The 20863-nt window shown below is 45.9% G+C and overlaps 1 protein-coding gene across 5 annotated transcripts in view; it reads right to left on the bottom strand.

The window, feature by feature from the left end:
- Window positions 1–20863, bottom strand: part of SLC35F3 (solute carrier family 35 member F3) — a 166921-nt gene that overhangs the window by 6806 nt on the left and 139252 nt on the right. For all 5 annotated transcript variants that reach the window (XM_053972673.1, XM_053972674.1, XM_053972678.1 and 2 more), the window contains 2 exons: window positions 5995–6214; window positions 108–233 (listed from right to left, as the gene is read on the bottom strand). In XM_053972673.1, the coding sequence (XP_053828648.1) occupies window positions 108–233; window positions 5995–6214 (346 nt within the window). The remainder of the gene's footprint in view (window positions 1–107; window positions 234–5994; window positions 6215–20863) is intronic.

The raw sequence follows: 20863 nt of genomic DNA, 5'->3' as shown, positions 1-20863 counted from the left end.
AAAGAGCAGCATATGGCACTGAACTGCACAGAGGTTTGCATGTAAGACAGGAACAGCCAAAAGTGAGTGACAAGGGTGACAGGGGAGAAAGAGCCAGGTGTACTTACCTTGTAGAGAGCAGACATTGAGGCAGAGCCCACCACCAAGGCTATCCCAATAACGGAGTGGCTGTGAAACCCATCGGCGTATGTCATCATAACTATCCCTGCAATAGCAAATATAGCAGCCACGATCTGGTGGAGACAAAGAAAGCAAGCAAGAAAGTGTTACTAGACAACCCCCATGATGGAGAAACAGACAGGCAGATTTACATGCAAGTGCAGTACTCCTGCATCATCTGCTTATGTAGAAAATAGTAGCAAGCCTGGGCCAATACCCAGGGAGCAGATGCTGCCCACCCTCGTGGTTTCCCTGGCTGCAGGGAAGCTGCAGGCAGAGCTGCAAAGGAGTGGCTGCTCTGGGTGTGTGCGACAGGCCAGACTGCAGGGCTCAGTGCCTCCGACTGAGCTGAAGTGGGGATTTAATCTCTGTCACTGAGCTTCCCCATCAATGGGTCCCTGCAGCCTGTGCATGACAATAATACACAAGTAATAATTCCCTGGAGCTTGCAGAAAAGGCTTCGAGTCCTGTTGAAGTTTTGGAGGAAAAAGATTATAGAAATAAACAGGGGAATAAAATTCATACAACTACTTTCCAGTCTAGACGAGTCATTTCAGAGAGTAGGAGGAGGTGTTTTTTTCCAGCCAGCTATGCACACTGCAATGCCTGAGGAATGCCTCCCAAACAGAAGAAACATTCATAAAGGCAGGGGACGCACTGCCCCAATTTACCAGGGTGTGCAAGAAACCCCTGGCTTCTCTGGGACTGTCCTGACAGATACCTTCAGACTCTCAGGGTGTTAATTCTGGGGTGAATAGAGCTTTCTGTATGCTCATGCTTCCTGGCTCTGCAGGGCTGTGAGGGATGCCCTGCTTACACTACATGCCTTTTGGCTGCACACTCAAGGTGATGCCTCCAAGATGACTGAGATAGTACTTTATTTTGATCCACATATGGGTAAGTGCTAGCCAACTGTCCCCTCTCGCAGGACCAGACTGGGGTTTTAAGCCCCATCCATGTGTAGGCTGCAGCTGCCTACACGTCTATGAGCCTCCTCTCACCTTTCCTGCTTCCCTCCAGAGATACCGGGGCTGCTGTGAAGATGCAGGGGGAAAGTCTGTGTGCCAAGCTCTGCTGCTGCCTGATCAGCAAGATGTGGTGAGATAGCCTCTTTACCAGCTGCAGGTCCCAACCCCAGCAGCACCAGCAGCCTCTTCCCTGGGCTGAGCTGGGGCTGGTGCCAGAGGACACCCATACACCAGATAATCATCCAGCAGATCCTTCCCTCACACTGACATCAACACCTTCAATTTCCCCTAACACAAAAATGGCCCATTTTTGCAAACAAAACTGGATCAATTTCTCCACAGGTGTTGCTGTATAATGGCAGGGTGGCATAAGGCAGAATACTGATTTATGACTTGATCAGGGTGGAGCCCAGTACCAGCTGCAACAGCTGGGTATACAAGCTGCAGATTTGGAGAGGTTCAGATACAGCATCTTGACTTGCAGCCCTGTTGGCATCTGGTCTCTCCATGTACAGCTGTGGGACATAATTTCTAAAGTGATGTTTTGTGATGGTGTAACTGGGCCCTATGGTCCAGTACAGGCTTCTTTTTAAGGCAAGGAGAGATCCCCTCCCCTGCATGGCTCTACAGCAGTGTGGGGCACTTCTCTGACCAGTGTGCTGGTGCTTGTCAAATAAAAATTCAGACGCTCTGGCTTCAGAAGCACAAGAAAAAAGGTCATTGCATGAGACTAGCATGGTGTCAGGCAGGTGCAGAACAAGGAAAAAGAGATTTGCCTTCACCCAACGCATAATTAAGTGAAAGAAAGCTTTGCTGTTGCACCCTGTGGATGTGAAAAGTTTACAAGGATAAACTCATGGAAGAAAAAAAAATCCATCAATGACTATTAGCTATAGAAACACTGCTTCCATCTCAGGAAGTCCTTGAGCCTCAAATTGTTGGAGGCTGGAGAGTCTCATGAGGAAATATAATTACAGGCTTTTCCTCTTTAGACAGATTTTTCTAGGTGTCTACTACAGGCAGCTGCTGCAGGCAGGCTTCTGGGGCAGAGGCACCTTTGCTCTGACTCGCTATGGCTCTTGGGAGAGCTGCAAGGTACATGGCTCAGGCTTAGCTGAAAGATGGCAACTCTGTACCTTCCTTCAACATCACCTGTGTTACAGATGAGTTAAAGAAGAGTGGAAGATGCAGCATTTCCTGTAGCATCTGCTCCAGGTGTGGCTGTCCTCCTGGGAGCTGTATGGGGCTTGTCCGACTTCACTGGAGGGCTGAGGAGAACTGCAGCCACATTCCAGGCTGTGGCACCCAGCTAGCACCTCCAGGTGTGTGGGTGGAGGAAGCCTGCCTCAACCCCTGCAGGCAGCTGTAATGCCTCTGCACTGGAAACTTGCAGGGGGCATGCATGAACTGCAGAATGAAAAGTCTCCAGCTTTGCTTTTAACGTCAGGAGCTGATCAGCTTCAGAGCACCTTCCAAGAGACCGTGTCTCTACAGTTTGAGATTTGATAGGACAGGTATTTCCAAGTCCCACAGGCAGATGTGCTTGTCTCTATGTTATGTACATAGGAAGCACTTGGAGGTGATGGCTCTCTTGGATCCTGAGCTATTTTATTCACTGTAGCATAGAGGGAAATACCAAAGTCAAAGATCAAAGCAAATAAATGCAGTCTGCAAACAGTTGCACTGGGGCAGAGGTCCTTGCCTCTTCCATCAAGCACGTCACAAGTGTCAGATGAACCTTGGCCTCACTTCGCAGTGTTCTGTTGACCTGCCAGGGGTGTCACAGACACCTTCTCTGAAAGCCTTTCAGCCTTTCGATCACGCGCGTTGTTAGTGGCGGTGACAGGCTGCTCACACACCACAGTGCCCGCAGATGTCACAGCACTGCAGGATTTGCAGAGGCAGTGCTTCAGGCACTCACAGCTTCATTATCTGTGTGTCTTTGACAGCTCACAGCCCAGCCAGTTGTTCTCTGGGCACAGTGAAGGGCAAGGGGGAAAAGCTCAACTTCATTGGGGGAGATGAAGGCACTTAAAAGTACCTGAATGGCAAGGATGGGAACTTGTAATTGCTCTTACACTTATATTCCAGCTAAATTGTAATTTATGTGCTTAGAGTGCTAGTAGTTGCACTTCTGAAGGCCAAGTAGGATAACTGTACTTTTTTAACCCCACTAAGCAGATGCCTTTCTCACCTTGCCTCTGTCAGTGGGCATGAACAGGGACACCCAAATGTGCACTCAGAGCTTTGCTGTGGCACTATCCATCCTGGGGCACTGGTGTGGAGATGGAGTAGGAGCGTGGGAAGGCACTCTCCCCCTTGTAGTCTTGTCTGCCAAATACCCTCTCAAAGGGTGCTTCTAAGAAGGTCAGCAGCTCTGACACAGTGTGACCCCGAGGCACCATGTACTTTGGGGCTGGGTTGTGTGGTGGCTGCAGCTCCTAGGTCACTCCCAGAGAAGCCCTAGCAGCTGTCTTTCCTTCTGGTTCCTAGTCCCAGGAAGAAGGCAGTGTATTGAGGTCACCCTGAAGATATCCCCCAGCAGTGACACTCTTTCTGCCTGTTTCTTTTCACATGGACTGTACAGAAAAGAGAGGAAAGAGGGATGAAAATTATTCTCTCCAAAGATTCTATGCCATGACCTCTGCAGACAGGAGTGCCCGGCACTCCCACTATGCCACACAAAGCCGGGTGGTAGAACTGCTCTGCTGCCATGCATCCTTCCCATCTCCAAGGACAAGTGCCTCCTCACTCTCATATTGCCACAGGTCAGGATGCCACAACTGCTTAAGAGCAAATAGCCCAGTCTGTCTGCAAACTCCTTCTCCCTGCACCCAGGTCCCTTGCTGGCCTGTCACCTGGGAAGGAGACAGCTGTGTTCCTTCTTGGATTCAGGAGATAGCTGGGTTCCTTCTCGGGGAGGCCCCCTGCCACAGTCTTACCAATGCCAGATTCCATAGGTAGGGGCTGGAACACACGGCAGGAGTATCACACAGTCACCACTGCTCTGGCCCCTGTTCTGCTTCTCTTTTCCAAAGTAGTGCAGATAGGAAACAAAAGACAGCTGTACATGGCCAGGACCAGCACTTGGGTCTGCTTCTCTGCTCTTTCCACTCCTTCTGCCCCTTTGAGAAGGGAGGCATACAGAACAGGATTCATCCCCCAGTGCATGTCCCCTGCCATGGCACAAGAGAACCTTCCCAAGAAGCTGCTGGAAAGTTCCTGACCATCCTGGCTCTTCCATCATGGCCACGCACTCAGGCGAGCCCAAGAAGCACCTCTAGTCCAGCATGTATGTGACCATGTGGGTATCCCTACACACACAGGTTGGCTTCTTTCCCTCCACACCACAGCCATATCCCATGGTGGGAGATGGCACATTCAGACTGTGAAGCAAGCTTTAGGTGCAGACCACAGCAGTCACCCCTCCACACACCATCTCTCTTGGTGTCCCACCAGTGCTACAGCTGGCAGTGCCACAAGATAGATGAAGACACAAAACCACCTTTTTTTATTTTCATTTATCAAAATGGCGAGCACATCCAGCTTTGATAACTATGAGACTTCCCTAGCTCCAGGATCATTTCAGGATACCCTTGCTTCTGCACTCAAAAATCACAGTTAATTTATTTTTAGGGTAGGGCTACTTGGGCAGAGGAGTGGGCAGACAGCTGCTGGCCACGCTGAGCTTTTGGCAGGTACATTTTGCAACCATCCCCTGAGCAGCCTGTTGGCTGACACCACTGAAAGGCTGGCCAAGTTCTCCTGCCAAATTCTCCTGCCAGAGAGGAATACTTCCTGAAAAGTTAACTCTCAGCTACTCCATGCAACATCTTTTTAGCACTACCAGCCTGGGTGGGTGAGCAGGGAGCTCCTCAAGAAGTGGCCAGGAGACAGGAATAACTACAGTTATTGCTGTTGATCTTGACTAGTAATTAATATTAATTGGTGAAGCAAGGAAAGAGGGACCCACTGGTGCCTTTTCCTTGCCGTTGCTCCTGGCCCTGGCAGGAGCTCCTTGGCCCCGGGCTGGTGGGTTAGTCACCCACCACTCTGCTGCCAAAGGACGTGATGTGCTGAGGGCTGCTAGAATGGCAGCAGGGTCAGCAGGGAGCTGAGGGGTTTCCTGATGAACCCTCTGCACATGGCTCTGTTGCTGCTGCTGCAGAGGCATTCACGTGGGGTGCAGAACTAAAGGTGCAAGCAAACATTTGGGGTGCCACCAGAAGAGCAGCCTACAGCTGCTGGCTAAATGCAAGTCCCTGTGGACACAAATCTTCCATCAGTGACACGTGCAGACACACATTTTGGCCACAGGTGGGCGAGGGCAGCCCAGCTCTCCTCTCCTGTCTGTAGCTGCTGCTACATGACACGGTTGCAGAAGACAACTGTCCCACCCTGCATGCCTGCTGTCACACACGTAGGAAGGTGAGGGCCCTGTTAAATTCCCAGGATGGGACCAGAAATGCATTGTGTGTAGCCAGGGCTTGCGAGAATGCGCAGTTAGAGACAACCAGGTCTGGTGGCAGTCTGGGAATAGTCACTTGGAAGGCCTTGGCAAGGGCTGACACACATCCACAGCAGTATGGAGATAGCACACATCCTTTGTGACACACTCTGGAGCAAGTCACCTCTTTCCTGAAGGAATATGCTCAAAGGCATTGGGCTGGGGGAGCCAGGGGCTCCAGGAGCTCACAGGCACCTGGGAAGGCTGCAGGGAAGGATGCATCCCTGCTCCGCAAAGACTTCTGTGCCCGCACAGCTCTCTGTGTGGCTGCTGCTTGACTCAGCTGGCAGGAGGCAAGGGGTAAAGGAAAGACACAAGGGTGAGGGGGAAGAGGGGAGACAAATATAAGGAGTCACTTACCCTCACTCCCATGAACCTGTCCCTCAGAACGATCCATGAAAGCAAGAACACAAAAGCTTTGTTGCAGCAGAACAACACGGAGACATCCGTAGTGTTTATTTTCTTTATTGCATGTAAGTAAAGGTAGTTTGTGAGTGGCCAAAGAACACCAAAGGGTGCTGCCTTGGTAAAAAACACCTTCAAAGTCAAGCCATTGTCTCCAAAAAATCGGCAGCACTCCCTAAAACAAGGAGAGAAAGGCAATGTTATTACATAAGCCAGTCACAGTCTGCAGCAAATATATGGCTTTTTTTGCTCCTCTTCTTTTCCTTTGGGGAATGAGAGGCACACACCTTAAAGAGGAGAAAAAAGCCAAGTTTCAGTTTCTGCTGCAACAGCCAGCACCTGCACAGGGTACAAACAGGCAGGGGCTGCAAACGTGGGAGGGGGCTGCAAAGAAAAATCAAAAATCAAAGGAAGAGGTGACTGAAATCTCACTCTTTTCACGTATCCCTTCAAAGTGAACGTCTTGAAGCGGTGTGGGGCCATCCTCCTCCCTTCACCCCTGTGGGCACCAGAATGCTGAGGGCCCAGGGTTGGCAGCAAAACCCCTAGCTCCCCGCTCCTGCTGAAGCCATGGGAAGCTGGTGCCCATCTGATCAGCTGTTTGGGGCTTGGAAGAAGCCTTGCAGGAGCCCCGTCTGGGGTTTTTCCACCCAAGGGGTCAGACCTGGCTCAAATCTCCAGCAGCATCAGGGCAGAAGCAGGAGGGGGCAGCAGGCTGCCTGCTCCCCCTGAGGTGAGAACATGGCATGGTACCTCCTGAGGACACACTGGAGCAGCTGGAGCAGCATTGGGGAGTCAGGAGCTCATTTGTGCAGTCCAGGCTGGGGATGCTGTGAATCCCTGAGCAGGTGGCAGCCTGAGCAGGTTCAGCCCTGGCACACAGAGGAGAAGCACCAGCAGTTTGTCTCTGTGCTGAATGTAGCAACAGGACACAGGAGGTGATGGGGTGCAGCTTGGCCCTGCTGGCAGAGCAGGCATAGGGCTGCAGGAATGGGGGGAAACCTGCCTGCAACCTGGCAGCAGATCTGGAAGCTGCCAGCTGCATTGAAATTCAGTGGCACAAAGAAGGAATGAATCAGCCTAGGGGCTGGGGCTGTGGCCAGCAGCCTGCAAGGTGTATGTGAGGCAGCCAGCATAGTGCCCTGACCTGCACTGCCATTGCTCACTTTCAGACCTGCAAACTCCCCGGGGCCCTTTATGGGGTGTTCTGACAAAAACTGAGCAGAATTAAATTTCCTGCTGACAATGATGGACAAATAGTTTTCCACTGCTGTCATGAATTTCAAGCTGTTTGTTTCCTGAGACTGGGCATGTAAAGATCATTATTTGGACACTGATGAAAACATTGTTTTGCTCCACTTTCCCAGAAGACAGGCTGTACCAGATGAATACCTAAAAACACCCCATCCATTCTTTGAGCCTCATCAGTTCTCTGCATCCACCAGTCTACATCAGCCTACAGCCCCTCTGCTACACCAGGTACAAGACTGCAAGGTAGAGGAAACATGATTTTTGTGTTTATTGGGTTTTGTTGCCTGCCAGTCCCTTGTATCAAATCATAGCTGTGCAGAACTTGCCCATCTCTGGATGTGATGACCCTGTACTTTGCTTGCTGTACATGGACACTTTCCTTTGAGCTGCTGGTTCTGCATTGTGTCGCTCAGTGTCCCTTGTCCTCTGCAAGACTGCCTGCTGGCAGCAGCCTACTCCCTGCCAAACCTATTAACTGCCTCTCTGAATCAGCAGAAGAGCTGCCCATCTGCACTACAAACCACAGCCCGAGTTCCCACCTGCTGGAGCTGTGCTGGGCTGTTCAAGGATGCTCATGACCCTGACAGATGCTGCCTGTGCTCAGCAGGATCCATTTTCCCCTTCCACAAACACTATACCCACTTCAGGTCTGGCCTTCAGTCCTGGACAGCACTGACTGTACCAGCCACTTGCCACAAGGGACACAGGGAGTGCAAAAAGAAGCAGAGGCACACTGAAAAAGCCAGTCCAAAACTTCATTAGAGGCTTAAACCTGCTTCCTAAGACACCATGTAGGGTTTAACTGCCAGGGTGTTCCAGGCAGCCAGCCTAATGCTCTGAAAACAAAAAAAAAACCACAGGCACAGTTACAATTAAACAACATGAAGCAAGTACAAGAGGAACAGGAAGGCTGTACTAAAATAAAGGACAAAAATGGAAATTTTGTCCCCACATACAGAATTGGCTATCACTATTACAGTAGAAACATGTGCTTTTACTGTCTTGTGGGTCTGATTCTTGTTTAGCAAATACCACTGGATTCCTATGATATCACAGCCTGGATGCCTGAAGCATCCAGTGTAGTGCCATGCTACCCCAAAGGACAGCCTTGCCCTGACATGGATCATGACCCTGAGATGCAGTGCCCACTTTGGGAATCTCTTTTTGCCTTATACAATAACACTTCCTTTTAGCTGATCTGGCTGGCTTCACCAAGTGTGAATTACTTTTCATAGGCTGGCTCCAGCTTTCAAAGGAGACATCCTTATGGCAGAGATTTCCTTACAAAGCTGTAGGGAAGCTTCTCCCTGAGGACTCCTAGGGCTGTGGAGGATGCTACCAGATATGCACCCACATCCACAGTGAGCCCTGTTGTTCCAAACAGGGGCACCCCTGCAGATGGGTTATATGGCTGCCTTGGACCTGGCATCTGCAGTGAAGTATGAGGAGCATCTGAGAATGTGGCATATTTTGTACACCAGAACGACTATGTGCCATACAATAAACCTCTCACAAATAACTGTCTCCCCAGATTTGCTACTGCTTACTAGGAAAACTGATTTTTCCTTGGTGCTGTAGCACAGCTTGTGAAGCCATACCAGGAAGTGATTGATGAAGAGAGTTTTCAGTGAGTAAAGGTAGATAAATAGTTATGGGAAGCAAGGCAGGACTGTGTTATAACCTACACTGTAAGCTCAGAACAGTCAGGGATGACTCCAGAAAAGGCAACCTTCAGCTTAAATGTCTTGACAGAACATTTGAACACAGCTGCTCCTGCTGTCCACTAATTTCTGGGCCCAGCACAGACATAGGCACATCCACCATATTAACTCCCACACTGTGTTAAAAGAGAAATTATCATCTTAGACTGACCAAACCTATTCCTGGTCACATTACCAGAAATCCTGCACCTGCTGCTCTCACCTTCCTCCTCAACCCAGAAGCTGCTTTGGTACTCTCTTGATGATACAATTTTGCTTTCTGGGAACATCCTGCTTTGCCCATGGAAGAGTGGGACTTTGGGTGTGGACAACAGCCAGAAAGGCTACAGGGGAAAGTAGATGCAAAGCTCAGGTGTGCCCTGGCCCTGTGAATCCCCAGGTGGTTCTGAGCATGGCTTCTCTTTGGCAGAGAAGCTGCCCTGCAGAGCCCCTATGCTGACATGATATCCCCTCTAATCTCTATAATTTTCTATATGAGGAGTAAATTCCTGCAAGTGCCGAGCTATGTGCAGGTAAGGTGGCAGCGCACAGCAAGGAGCTGTGGCATTGCAGGGTGTAATGATGTATTTTTGAGATAAATGATCTTCCTGCATTATTTTCCTCAATTCTGCCATCATGAGCTGGCGCTCCATTGTAATCACAGCAATTGGTTTAAAATATAAATACAAAGCATTAACAAAGGCAACAGCCTTTGTTAAGATCTGTGTAAGACTGGAATGGAATATCAGAGGAAGGAGACTGAAAGGGAAATGTGCTGGCTCTAATTGCCACAGCAGCAATTCAGAAAAGTTTGCTTCCACCTAGAATTGCCACATCAATGTTCAGACAACCTGAAGGCTGCTATGGTACTACAGGAACTGGGGTAAAAGATACTACATAAAAGCCTAAGGCACCACAATCTTTTGTTTGTGTTTTAGCTCTAAATTGTTTGCTTGTTTCTTTAGCTTTTATGTACTAGATCTTGTTCTTCATACTCTTTTTAGTGTGCATCTTCATTAACCCAGCAAATGGCAAATTAGCTCTACTCCATTAAGCAAGTCTCTAGCACTACACTTGCAAAATAACTCTGCCACTGGAATCAAGCATCCCCAGTGAAGTAAATCATAAGTCATCAGTGCCAAAATTCTATGCTAAGTAGGAGTTAATTATATTGAAAACAGGTGTTGCAGTCAAATAAAACTTGCAAATGAAATATGACAATAAAGCTCTGCTTTTCCCCCACTCAGTTAACAATTAAATATTTAACACTATTCACCTTCCACTGCCTGTTTTGTCTTTAACCATTGCAAGGCAGTTGTGATGTTTCCCCACTTCTCTGAACCTCGTGCAAATGAATTTATAGAATCTTACCAACACTGGAATGAATGCTTTTTCCCCTATTTTGAAAAAAGAAAATCCCACCTATGAAGAGAAAAGGTAGACAAGAACGAGAAAAAGTACATACAGTGTGTTGCCCCAGGCCAGGGGTTTGGTCTCTTGATACTCCCTGCAGAATAAACTTATGCCAAAAAGGTTTGTAAGCCATTGAAACTGCCATTACATCTTTGGAAAATCTGCAGTAAAGTAGAAAATTTCTGGGAGTAATATACATCCTGCGGGAATACTTTGCATAAGACAGTTATTTCTCCTTTCCAGACTGTTAACTGTTGCTAGAATTTTTTCACTGTCTCAGTGCTCATACTGGAGCCTCTTCCTCCAAACCAGATTTGGATCTGCTGTTGCTCTTAGAGGGTAATATTATTTCTTTGTAGACTGTGCTTCTTACTTTGACCTTGCAAGGTCTGTGCCTGCAAATTGAGTTTGGTTAAATTGCTTCTGATTTTCAGCAGAGTGAGCATCACCTCCCTGGAGCACAACAAAGCCACCACTGTGTCAGTGAATCTGTCTTCTTGATTAGAGATTGGCAGGCAAAACATGTTTTGCTAATCCCTGAACCAATTAGGCCTGCATGGATAAATAATCTGCAGATGTGCAACAGTCTTACATTTTCTGTTCAATATACAAAAAAAAAAAAAAAAAAGACATGGACTAAAATGTCATGCCATGTCTTCTGGGAGGACTCGCAAGCCAGTTGTAGTAAGCAAGAGAAAAGCAGACAGGATGTGTTGACAGTATTGAGAAGGAAACTAGACTCAAGTTTAATTTCTCCCAGTGAAAAAAAACCCACAAGGATGTTTTTTGTAATTCATCCTATTAGGACCACAGCATCTCTCGTGCATTAAGCTCACAAGTGGAGGTAAGTATGACTGCTGTACAGATAAAATGCAAGTTAACACAATATATTATTCAAGAATGGTCTCCAGGAAAGTAAAGATGTGTTTTGCAGAAAAAAGGATCATGCCTCCAGCTTTGCTTCTTTCCCCTTTGAGGCAGCACTGACCCAAAGGGTAGCCATGACAAAATCAGTCTCTCAGGTGGGTTGATTTCAAAGCAGTACAAGAAAAGGATGAGCTCATGAAACCCATTTTACAGATGTGCAAGCTGGGCCACAGAGAAACAAAGTTCTAGGGTGCTTTAAAGTGGCAGGATGAGGGCTACCTGTTGATTGCACCTTCAGAGAGATGGGGATTTGCTTTTCCTGCATGTTTATTTTATAGCCAGCTCCTGTTTCTTATCAAGACAGTCCTTGAGTGCCTTTTTCCTGAGTCACCACAGGTTCACATGCCAGCAGAACAGTTGCATGGAGGCTCCTGTGGTGTGTCCCAGATCATAAAATGCTGTGAATAAACTTGCTAGCCTCAGCACTTTGCAGAGAGATGCCTGGGACTCCTGCCATGGCTTTTATTGCCCCCCTAGTCTAAGCCTCCTACAACAAAACCTGTGTACCCCTGCCTGCAGCTTTCCTCAGGAAAACTGTTTCTAGGTGCTGGGAGGGCACAAGTTTCTCCTCAGCTTCCATGTGGCAGAAGTCTGAGACCTGTCCTGGGTGTGCTGGTGTGCCTTGCCTGCCGCGCTGCCTGCAGTGCCCACTGAGGAACACTGCAGCCCATGGCCAAGGACCTGTCACTCCTCAGAGATGTGCATACTTATCCAGTCTGTCTGTGCTGGGGCTGCAAACTGAACTAGGGCTGCAAACCCTGGCCATTCAGTCTAGTTATACCCTTCCTAATAGGAATGGCAGCACTGCAGCCCCAGAGGTAACATCAGCCCCAGTGACAGCACTGGTTTCTAGAGATGGATACAAAGGGTGTATCCAATGGCTTTTTAATGCCCATCGTCACTTGCATATTTTTCTGTAAGCACATTATTAAATGCAAGAAATTACCACAGAAGCCAATCAACCATCCAGCTGCCACTTTTAAACGTCCACTCCTGTGACTGACTTGATTACTTGCTTCTATGCTTAGTTTGGGGCTGGTGTTCTGCCTTTAAACTTTTATCTGTTCTGGGAGTTTCCAGCTCATTTGCAGAAAATAAATTCTGATAGGCAATGGAATGAGAAAATTGTTTTCTCTTGAATTAAAGAAAAAAATAAATGAAATAAAAAAATCCACAGACTGACCTTCTCTGAACTAACAGACAGAAGCAATTGGTTTTGCTCAGCACTGCACACGTGCCATACTAGACATTTGCACAATAAATCGTCCCAGGAAACGGTTAGCTATGGATTTACATAATAGACCAGAATGGCTCCAAAAGAAGCAAATAATACAAATCTTACAAAACACCTGAATACACATTTTCACATTTTCAAGACAAGTCTTAGAACAGACTCAGAAACCTTAATGAGAGACTGTTTAAACTAACATTTAATAAAAAAGCTTTAAAAGAACAAGACCGAACCACATTTTGGAAAATGCAGCAAGTATTCCTGGCAAGAAGAAGCTTTTAATGTGACATGATACCTTCAGCAGTCAGGCAGCTGAAATTATTATGAATTATCCAACATTTTCTGCCTTTAGACCCCAGAGGTACCCAGAGCCTGAAGTACTTTATGCTCTTTTAGACAACTGGCATTATACAAATAAAATGTAAGACTGTTGCTATGTGCAAGCTCCAAACATCCACAGACCAGGCAGGCATCACACTTGAACACAGAAATGAGCTTTTTAGTTACACTCAAGATTGCTTTGTGGAGCACCTTTTTTCTGAGCCCATGAGAAATGTAACCCTTGTCTTGATCTGGTGAAGCACTCAGGATTGGCCTCAAATCTTTGTTAGAGCCCACCAGAGCAGAGGCCAGGAGGTACTCACACTGCACATTCCCCTCCACAGCAGCAGTGCCTGAAGCTGAAAGGGGCAGGAGGGGAATGAAAGCCTGAAAGGTTCCTGGGGGTTACTGGCATGCCCACAGTGCAAGCAGAAGGACAGTTCCTGCTGGTGTTTGAGATGGGGCTGGAAGATAAGCTGGAGGGAACTGACCCATTTGCACAGTGGGGTGTGATGAAGAGTATGCCAGGACCCACCACCACACCCAAATGGAGTAAAGGCAAAGGACTGTCAGCTCCAACAGCACCACGTACAGCCAGGCAGGCAGGGTGTGAGGAGCAGTTAATGATCTGTATGGAAGCTAATGACAGTCCTTAGGGAGCTAGAGAGCAAGCTGAGAAAATGAGCAGCACCACATCATCAGACAGCATTTACTCAAGAGTTCAAAAATGCCCAAGAATGAAATAGGGAATTCATAACAGGGCTCTGTAATTCTCTTAAAACAGCCTTCTTGCCCAAAGCAAATGTCACATTGATTCTTTAAATCCTATTTGTGCAGTGACTATGGCTGGCCATAAAATTTGAAGATGACCACTGCTAGTTAAACTCTGCATCTCTTCCTCCTCCTGGGTTCATCAAGGAGCAACAAGGACAAGGAATGCCCAGTTCAGGAGCATGCTGGCACAGCCAGGTGTTGCAGGCACTTGCAGGTATTTTCATCCCAGGAGATTGGCTGGTGAGCAGATGTCCTTAATTCCTAAGCCCCAGGAATGCTCCTGCTTGTACCATGCACCTAATGACTGCTGCCATCCTCCAAAACAGGATGCTGACTGCTTGCAGCAACTTAGTGCTGATGAATTCAGACCTTCCTGATGATCTCCCACTGCACCAGTCACATGGAAGTGGCCTGGGGCTGCTGGGTCTCCACAGGGACCATTCCCCTAAAGGCTCTTGCTCCCCACTTTTATCCTCTGCAGCTGCAACTAGAAAAACCTCTGGGCTCTGCCTGTCTGAAGGGAGGGCCTCTCACCCCTGCAGGTGCAGCTTCTGCTGGACAGGGAGCAGCACAGCACCACAGCTCTTCAGAATCACCAGCCTCCTTAGCCACCTGGGCCCAGCTGGGGGGAGCACACCTCAGCTCTGGGGAAGGGCATCCCAGCTGTCAGAAGATCTACTTCAGAGCCTTTTTTCCTTGCCCACTGCAGGTGGATGTTGCACTCAGGAGCAGGGGCTGTGTTTTAGGTGGCTTGGGAGATGCACTGGTACCAAAGTCACAACTAAACTGTGTCCTGAATGGCCCAGTATAAGTGGGTTTGCTAATGTTGGCCTTTAAAAAGTTAGTTAATCGAACTATTTTTTGGAAGGAAACCTGAACCACAAGCCTACATTATTTTTAACGTAACCCAAGTGGATTAGGCAATTCCCTGCAGGTCCCAGCAGTTTGGAGGGGCACTTTATGCAATGCTTCAGTACTTCATTTACTGAAAAGATGAAAAGCATGGAAAGCCTTCCATGGGAAGCACTTGGAAAGGCTGAATTTGAGGTCCATAGTGATGGTTTATCACAAATTTTCAGTGAGAGCTTGGACAAGTCCCTCAGCCAGCCTGTCCCCCCTTGGCACTGGGGTGTGAGGGTACAGGCCCGCTGTTATTTCCCAGGGCTGTGTTGAGGTAAACACAGTCAAGCGTTTGTGTGGCATTCGGCGTGTGGTGAGGGACCGCATATACAAACTGAAGCAGAGAAAGCCTAAACATTAGACTCTCAAGGCTTTGACTGCCGGAGTCAACATCATCACTGCTCTCCATCATCATCCAAAATTTCCATTGACGTCAGTGGATGTTTTGGGTGTGAAAGGCCTGTAGACACTGAAACTGTGCAGCAATTGCTTGTGGATATCTTAAGCATGGCCTGATGTGATTTATATCCAGCTTGTCCTCTTCAGCTGTGACCTGAACCACTTAGTACTTTTTGGAATAGTCAGAATGAAACTTTTAGGAGAAACCGTCCAGCTGGCCTTCTGCAAATTAGATTTTTGTAGTGGTTGGCATAGGCGACCAAAAAAGTATGCAAGAATAAAATGCTTTTCCAGTAGTTGCTGTCTTGGCTTCTGTGAGAGCACAGAGTGCTGATACAGAAGTACGGTGCCCATAGGAGTAGGAACAGTGCTGCTGTGTCTTGGGAGAAGGAATAAGATAAGAGGCAAAACAAAGAGGAGAGAAATATCTCAGTGAAAAAATTAGCTATGCAAACACCCTGAGACAGCTGTTACTGAAACACATATATACACCCTCACACACATATTTAATTTGCACCTTTATGCCTGTGGATTGTCAGAGAGACTTTGTGTGGAGACTTGGCTCCAGCTGGACAAAGCCCTGTTAGCCCTTGCTGCTGGCACTGCCAGCCTTGGGACAGGTGCATAAACTAATCAACTTCATAGCCTAAGTAGTAATTGCTCAGCACCACGACAGAATGCTGGGGATACAGGAAGGCACGTGAGTCAGGAGATACCAAAAGACACAACATTAACTTGGCAGCTAGTCTATGAAAACAAAGAAAGTTATACAAAGAAGAAAGCTGAGAGTTTGTTGACGTAACAGAGGAGCTGACACTTACAATGCACAAATTGCCCCTAGATGCATTAGGTAAACGGGATATAGAAAGGAAATAATATTTTCTAAATACTTGTATTTGTGCTCATTTTTAGAGTACCTCCTCTGAAGAACAGGTGAATCTTTTCTGTTTGAAGTTTGTTTGCCTTTTTAGTTGCACTGCTGATATTCATTTAACACAAAACCAGAGCACTCTCTGCTCTGTACTCCCTTACTTTCTGTTCTTCAGCAAAGTCATCCCAATCTTGCACACAGCAGCGGAGCAAGGAGGGGACCATGGAAGTGGAGTGAGGAGATCTCAAGACTCTGTGATGGTATCTACCCTCATCCCAGAGCCTGATTGAACAGCACCTTTTAGAGCACAGCAATCTTTGAAAAGCGGCCTCTGAAAGATTGAGAAATTTGGCAGTCACATGAGGTGAATGGGTACAGCTAATGAGATTGGAGCCAAAAGGGAGGTATTTTAGAAAATATGATGTCCATTGCTTCTGAGATTGAGATTTTTAAGCAGCTTTACTTGTTTGGACCTTTCTCCCAGTAGGCTAATCCTTCAAAAACATTGATGTTGCTAGTTGCATTAAATTTGTGTAACACCTTAGTATAAATGGCAAAACTGGAGCAATATGTAAGAGAAATTGAATGGCTTTCATCTCTGCTACTGGAACATTAGGGTCCCTCAAATGGCATACAATAACTGAGAATGGCTTGAAATCAATTTCCTGCTGTCCAAGGGAAACATGAAATTTTCCCTTCCCCATGTAAGCACTTTGTTGCTTGAACAGTAAACATGCAAATTAAAAAATACTGACACCTACTGTATTTTTAAAGGACTGGATAGCACAGAAATGGAGCCATAGTAGCTGAAACGCCAAGAGAATGTACTCATGAAGGATTAGGCAGTGATAACTCCAGTGAAGAGCTGCAGGAACTTGTGTGGTTTGGATTTTCAGGGTAACACATCCTCTACAATATTGTTTTACAAATATTGGTTGAAAAGTTGTACATGTTTATTTTCATTAAATTTTCAGTGAAATAAAATGCCCATTCACTGAATCAGAAGCTTCTGAAGAAGGGTACAGGTTAACAAAAAAACTTACAAAAATTCTGAAATAAGTTTTGAATTTTTTTATTTGAACAATTTAAGTGAAATTTATTTTTTGAATTCCTAATGAATATCAACTAAGTATATAGTGGAAAATAATGGAAGTGAACAAAATCAGCAGAAAATTGTAACAAAAAATAGCCCAGATTGTATTGTACTTGAAAGGTGGTTTTATTTTCATTTCTCACCTCTGTATGCTCTTGGATTTTGCCTGCCATCCATTTAGAATAAGATTTCTTTTAAAATTTCAGAATGCATCCTAGAAAGTAAAGTCAAATAATGACCCTTTATATTATAATTTAACAACTTTTCTATGTGGCTGCATAACAGGCACTGCTGACCCAAGCTTCACAGCCAAGAGGGTACTTTCTTGAAGAGAGGGAGGGGAATTTTACCCTCCATAGCCTTACAATATATTTTATAGTTATCTTCATAAATAAGACCTGCAGAGGAAATATTAAAAAGAAATAATAAACCTGATCATGCACATGCCAGTTCAGAAGCCTTGTCTCTAAGGAATGTTCTCCTCCCTATTTTTCAGAATTATAAAGGAATCTGTAAAATTACATGCAGTATTATATGAGGATCCTATATAAAAGCAAGATCTTCTCTGAAGACTCAAGACACAAGTGGACAGAGAACCAACTTCATTTCCTTTCTCAGCATGAGAGATGGGTCTATAGGATAAATAAGACATGGTTGTCTTTCAATCTTCTTGCATTCTGAAGGGTCAGCATCTTCATAATTCTCTCAAGCTCTTTTTATACTTATGGATTGATGGGCCACTCATTCTTACATGGTTCAGAAGCTGAATCAGTTTCATGATCCATAAATCTGCAGGCTGTGAATTTTTCTCCTCTATACACTCCAAAGAAGTGAGCAGGATGCTGAGTTTTGTGATAGATCCTCCCTCCAGAGAGGAAGCTGAGCTACTGCAGAACAGCTCTAGGAACATGATTTGTGCCTACTTTTGCAGCTCAGAAAATTTCCAGCTCCTTCCATCAGCTCCTTGAAATTCCCCAGACACCCCAGGTGAAAAGTCCTTGACATTTCAGAATTGTGGAATTAGGTAACCCTTGCCTTTCCTCCTCTGTTCAAGCCAGCAGCCTCCAATTCCAAAGAAACAACAACTGGTTCTCTCCTTAAGAGATGTGTCATTTGCATGGGAGAAAGGGCTACCTGTGGGCTGGGAAAGCACAGGGTAGAAAAGGTATCTCCTGAGGTCTGCCATTAGCAGCCACATGCCCATCTGCATCTTCTCCGCATGTGGCCACTGACACAGGAGAGCTATGAAGCACTCCACAGCCAGCGACAGATGCAGATGTACTCCAGCAGTGTCAGGAATGACAAACCCCATCAGAGCCTTCCCTGATGATGCTGGTGTGAACCTGGGGTCCAGAACCAGGAGAAACAGTAAGCACACACCTCAGATCCAAAGAGCTGCAATGCCCCTGGTACACGTATTATTGCACCGGTTGGATCAGGTCGCTAAAGCAGATGTCAGCTGCCATGGCTATTAAGTCTCAAGCTCATTGGAATACCTGAATGGTGTAGCTTTATTTACCTCCCTGGTTTCTACTGGAAGTGGGGAGTGGCACATGTGTGGGAGACCCTTGTGCCTCCACTGCTGGCTATTAGAACAGCCTCCTTTGGTGCTGACTTTTCTTCCAGCTGCTGTCAATGTCCCACTCCGGACTTTTCAGCCAACATCCTCCTTAGACCAAAAGTAGTAACATAAATGCCTAATTAGCCTTCAATTGCTTCATTTAGAATGGAGTAAAGCGAGTGTGATATTAAAGAGAACTGAGAAGAAACATAAGAAAAGAGATTAGATAGAAATTAATTAATTCTATAAGTAAGCAAAAGGATTTTGCTTATTATGGCACTGAGGTGATTACACTGCTTAGAGGTTATAAGAAAATGAGATCTATCTGAAGTCCCTGGAAATGAGAACCATGATGGGGGATACTTAAGGTAGTTTCAGATTTGCCATATTAAAAAAAAAAGACTTGAATTTTAGATGGTGAAGTTAAATAGTGCTTGTGGCTAAAAATTGCTGGAAACCAGGAGAATCCCTCTGAACAGGATGCTAACCATTATTATTTCTGTGTTTGGATGGAATACACAGCTGTTCTTCAGAGACCAGGCAGAAATTTCTTTAGAGTCTGAAGCCTTCCACAGATACAATGCTTCAGTGCACTCATCTGTGTGTTTTAAAATGTTGTATTATTTATATGAAATAATTTATATTTTTAAGGTTTTCCTCTTACATGATAAGAGGTGGTGAAGCACCAAAAGTCTTTGGCCAGAGTCTGATGCCACAGAAGTAGGAAAATACAAAGCAGTTGCATCTTGTCATTGCTCTGCATGTGTGGGGGGAATATCAGTGTGATTTAGATAAGGCTGTTCCAGCACATACTGCTCTCCTTCCTAGTGACATTTTTTATGTACTTGTTCTTTTTATTTTATATTTTTATTGCCTACTAGATGGTTCCTTTTGGCTCTGCTTTGTGTGAACCTCAATGCAAAGAAAACGGTTCTGTTCAGAGAAGCACTTTGCAAACTGCCCTGAGGAGGAATGAGCTGGTGCCTTGCTAGCACCATCCTGATCTTGGCTGTGAGCTCACGAATGAGGATTTCAACCCTGTCATTGCTGAACATACCCATTTACTTTGTGAAAGGCTGAAAACCAGAAAGGAGCCCTTATTTGTAATGGTAATAACATAGGAACTTTTTGGCACATGATGTAGAATACCTGAGGTAATAAACTAGAAAATCCATCTGCTGATCCAAATGCCATTTGGGAACAAAATTACTGAAAGACTAATACAGCATCAACTGTCCCTTCCTTCCCTGCCCAATCTGTGTCAGTGAGGCTTCACTCAGAGGTGCCTCTGAAGAGATGGACCTGGACCCCACAAGAATTACCAGCCTATGTCCAGCTGCTGATGGCAGAGGCACCAGGGACATGACACACGTGAAGAAACCTGTCCCCCAGGACAAGCTGCCACTTTCTTGTCTTTCTCTTCCTGCTCTCCTGCTTAACCCACCTTGGATGTACCTTCACTCAGCCTGTAACACAAGTGTAGCTCCCAGCAGCTCAGGAGCAGTGAAAATTAATGAAAGTTTCATTAGTTAAAGCAGTCTGAGCCACTCAGGTATAAGTACAGAGCCAAAGTACTTCTCTATTGCCTTTATGAATCATTGTTGTAAGCTCCTGATTATCTGCACAGATCAGCTAGAACTTTGCCACCCTCTAGGAGGGTGCTTGGTCTGACAGATTTGGGACTTCTTCCTGTGACAAGAAACCATCCATACAGCATGTTGTGATGGTGCAGGGTGATTTGGATTCGCTAAGCCTACATCTCTGGAGAGAAAACATTATCATTACCTGTTGGGAATTACCAGAGCATATAGAGGAAGAATACAGATTATTCAGGGTGAAGGTACACTGTCTAGCAAGAGCTCCTGGAAGACTTGCAAAGACAGCCCTTGCTTTCAAGTGGCAGAGACTGACTGATGACAGTAAACTTGAGGTGACTCAGAAACATGGTATCTGGATTTGTTTCAGAAATATGACTGTGACATTTGAAAGTGTCAAATGGAAATGACAACTTCTAACATGGATTTCCCTTAATCAGAATAGATCATGCATTTCATGCTGAAAATGATCTGGCTGTTATCTGCTTCTGTGCTATTACATTTTGATATGCATCTGGTAATGGCTTTAATAAAATGTCTGGAATAGAGCCTGTTAAAGAGTTTTCTTAGATTTAGATGCTCAGATACCATGAACATCCTTTTATGACAGAATTCTAAAATAAAATGTAAGAATATTAGGGAAGACCTTCATGTACTACAACCTGATTTAAAGTCACAAAAGTAATTTCTGTTCTTTGACTATTTATAACTAGAGGAGTAAAGCTCCTTCTAATCTACATCAGTGAAGCATGCAGCATATCCATTCTTATAGCACTCACTTTTGGCTA

The sequence above is a fragment of the Vidua macroura genome, chromosome 3, assembly GCF_024509145.1.
Source record: "Vidua macroura isolate BioBank_ID:100142 chromosome 3, ASM2450914v1, whole genome shotgun sequence".
Lineage (NCBI taxonomy): Eukaryota > Metazoa > Chordata > Aves > Passeriformes > Viduidae > Vidua > Vidua macroura.
This window is presented reverse-complemented; position numbering and strand designations above follow the sequence as displayed.